The sequence below is a fragment of the Arachis stenosperma genome, chromosome 2, assembly GCF_014773155.1.
Source record: "Arachis stenosperma cultivar V10309 chromosome 2, arast.V10309.gnm1.PFL2, whole genome shotgun sequence".
In the NCBI taxonomy this organism is placed as follows: domain Eukaryota; kingdom Viridiplantae; phylum Streptophyta; class Magnoliopsida; order Fabales; family Fabaceae; genus Arachis; species Arachis stenosperma.
In genome coordinates this window covers 79,126,447-79,128,930 of record NC_080378.1, presented here as the reverse complement: position 1 = coordinate 79,128,930, position 2,484 = coordinate 79,126,447, and the positions used below count along the sequence as shown (strand labels likewise).

Genomic DNA, 2,484 nt, shown 5'->3' with positions numbered 1-2,484 from the left:
CTAGTCCTCATACAACCTTAATGCTTTCTCTCTTTGCTCAACATCTATCAGGGCTCCTTTAGTGGCCAAGAGTGAGGTTTCGAGAATGATGGAGTCATTCGCATCCTCTCCCATGTTAAAACCTGCAGGGAAGAAGATCTTTCCAACATTTACCAGTACGGTCTCCACTAGCTCGTGTGCTTGCCTCAAAGACTGGTCATTCATTTGTATGGTAATCCTTGTTGCTTGTGCCTCTTGGATTCCTAGCTTCTTCATCACAGATGAAGGTATCAGATTCAAACTTAAGCCAAGATCATACAAGGCTTTGTCAAGAGTGATCTTTCCAATAGTGCATAGAATCCAAAAGCTCTCTAGATTTGGCATCTTCCTTGGTAGTTCATTCTGGACTAAAGGACTGCACTCTTTGGTCAGTACCATAATCTCATCTCCCCTTAGGTCATTCTTTTAAAAAAGAATTCCTTTTAGACAGACTATATAAGGGGTCTTCTTTTCTAATACCTCTAAAAAAGAGATATAGACTTGCAGCTTCTTGAGTACTGATAGGAAATGAGCCAGTTGCTCATCTTCTGGTTCTTTTGCATGCTTAGAAAAGGTAGCTCTTGAGACTCTTTTACCTCTGCAAGGGCGTGCTCTGTGGTAATCACATGCTCCTCTTGCATGCCCAGAGAAGATTCAACTTGAGGTTCCTTCTCCTCTGCAAGGGCGTGCTCAATGGCATTCTCAGGACCTTCTGGTCCTTAATTGCCTTCAGTCCCTCAGTAGGAGGCTCCTAAAGTTTGGCCTCCTTGGTGAAGACTACTATTCCACCTTCTTTTAAGGTCTCCTTCCCAGAGAGCATCAAGCTTTCTGTAAAGGCCCTATAGGGATACACCTCCTCAAACAACTCAGTAAAAGGAATATTAACCTGCTCAAGTGTCCACTAGTCATGGGTGTAAGTGTCTTCTTAAGGGTAGTTACCACTCATATCACTAGGAGCATTATAAATCTCAGCAGGGGGTGTGGCTACAGTCTCTATGTTTATAACTTCTATCTTAATTGGGGTCTCTTCACATGAGTATAAGTGCTAGTTGTTGGCAGCTATCTCAATGAGCTCATCTGCCTCTTCGTGTGTCTCTATAAAGTACAGAAAACCACCTGCAAAGTGATCTACTGTCTTCCTGGCTATCTCAGAGATGGATTCACAGAAGATGATCGTCTTGCCCCATCCTGAGAACATATGGAGTGGACAATTTCTGAACATCAGCTTGTACCTGTCCCAAGCGTCCTGGACGGACTCGCTCTCCTTTTGCCTGAAGATCTGAACATCTATCACTAGCTTAGTTAATCTCTGTGACAGAGAGAACCTGTTCAGGAATTTGTTAACAACCTTATCCCAGGTATTCACACTTTTGCTAAGTTCAATATGCCACCATTCATTTGCTTGATCACTCAAAGCAAATAGGAAGAGTTTTAGTCTGGGGACTTCAAGGTCCACTCCATTGACCTCTACAGTCTCACAGAACTGCAGGAAGTCAGAGATGAACTTACTGGGGTCTTCCTGTGGGTTTCCATGAAACTGACACTTTTGCCGTAATAGCAGGACCTGGTCTAAGTTGACCTTAAAGTCATTTGAGTCAATAGGAGTGTCAAATGTATAGGAACCCAGAGGTCTTCCGATTCGTGTATTCCCCTTTGGATCCACAGTGACTTCGGTGTTCCTGCACACATAAATAAGAGACAAAGAAAAATTGGAGTCTTTATGTCACAGTATAGGGAGCTCCCAGTGAGATATCCAAAAGAAATAGAAGAGAATAAAGAGGGAGAATTCGAAAATTAAAGAGAAAAAAGAAATTTAAAAATTTAATTATTTTTATCTTTGAAAATAATAAATAGAAATAGAAAAATTAATTAGAAAATTCAAAAATAAAATAAAAAAATTAGAAAGAAAGGGATTTAAAAGTTTTTTAAATTCAAAAAGACAAACAAACAATTAACTAACAAGATATAAAAAGAAAGATAACAGATTTGATTTTGAAAATTTTAAAATTCAAAAAGAGAAAGTCAGACAAAAACATTTGAAATTTGAATTTGAAAAGAAAGAAAACATTTGAAATTTAAAATTTAAAAGAAAGAGACAAACTAGTTCAGATAAGATTTAAAATTTTAAAATTTAAAAGATTTGAAATTTAAATTTGAGATTTTGAAAATTAAAATTTAAAGATTTAAAATTCAAATTTGAAATTTTAAAGATCAAGAATCTAGAAAGATAAGATTTGAAAAGATTTGATTTTGAGAATTTTTGAATTTGAATTTTGAAAAAGATTTTATTTTGAAATTCTTTAAGATAAGATAAAGATTTTGAAATTTAAATTTTAAAATTTAAAAATAAGATAAGATGGGATCTTTCTAAAATTCAAAGAAAGATAAAAAGCTAAGATAAAGATTTGAAAAGATTTTTAAAAAAATAAGATACGATAAGAATTTGAAAAAGATTTGAAGAGATAG

At 35.7% G+C, this 2,484-nt stretch overlaps 1 protein-coding gene across 1 annotated transcript; it reads right to left on the bottom strand.

Moving 5' to 3' along the window:
- Window positions 1-417, bottom strand: LOC130963048 (uncharacterized). Its single transcript, XM_057889198.1, has one exon. The coding sequence runs from the start codon at window positions 415-417 to the stop codon at window positions 1-3; it is 417 nt and encodes a 138-aa protein (XP_057745181.1).
- Between the last annotated feature and the right edge of the window lie 2,067 nt (window positions 418-2,484).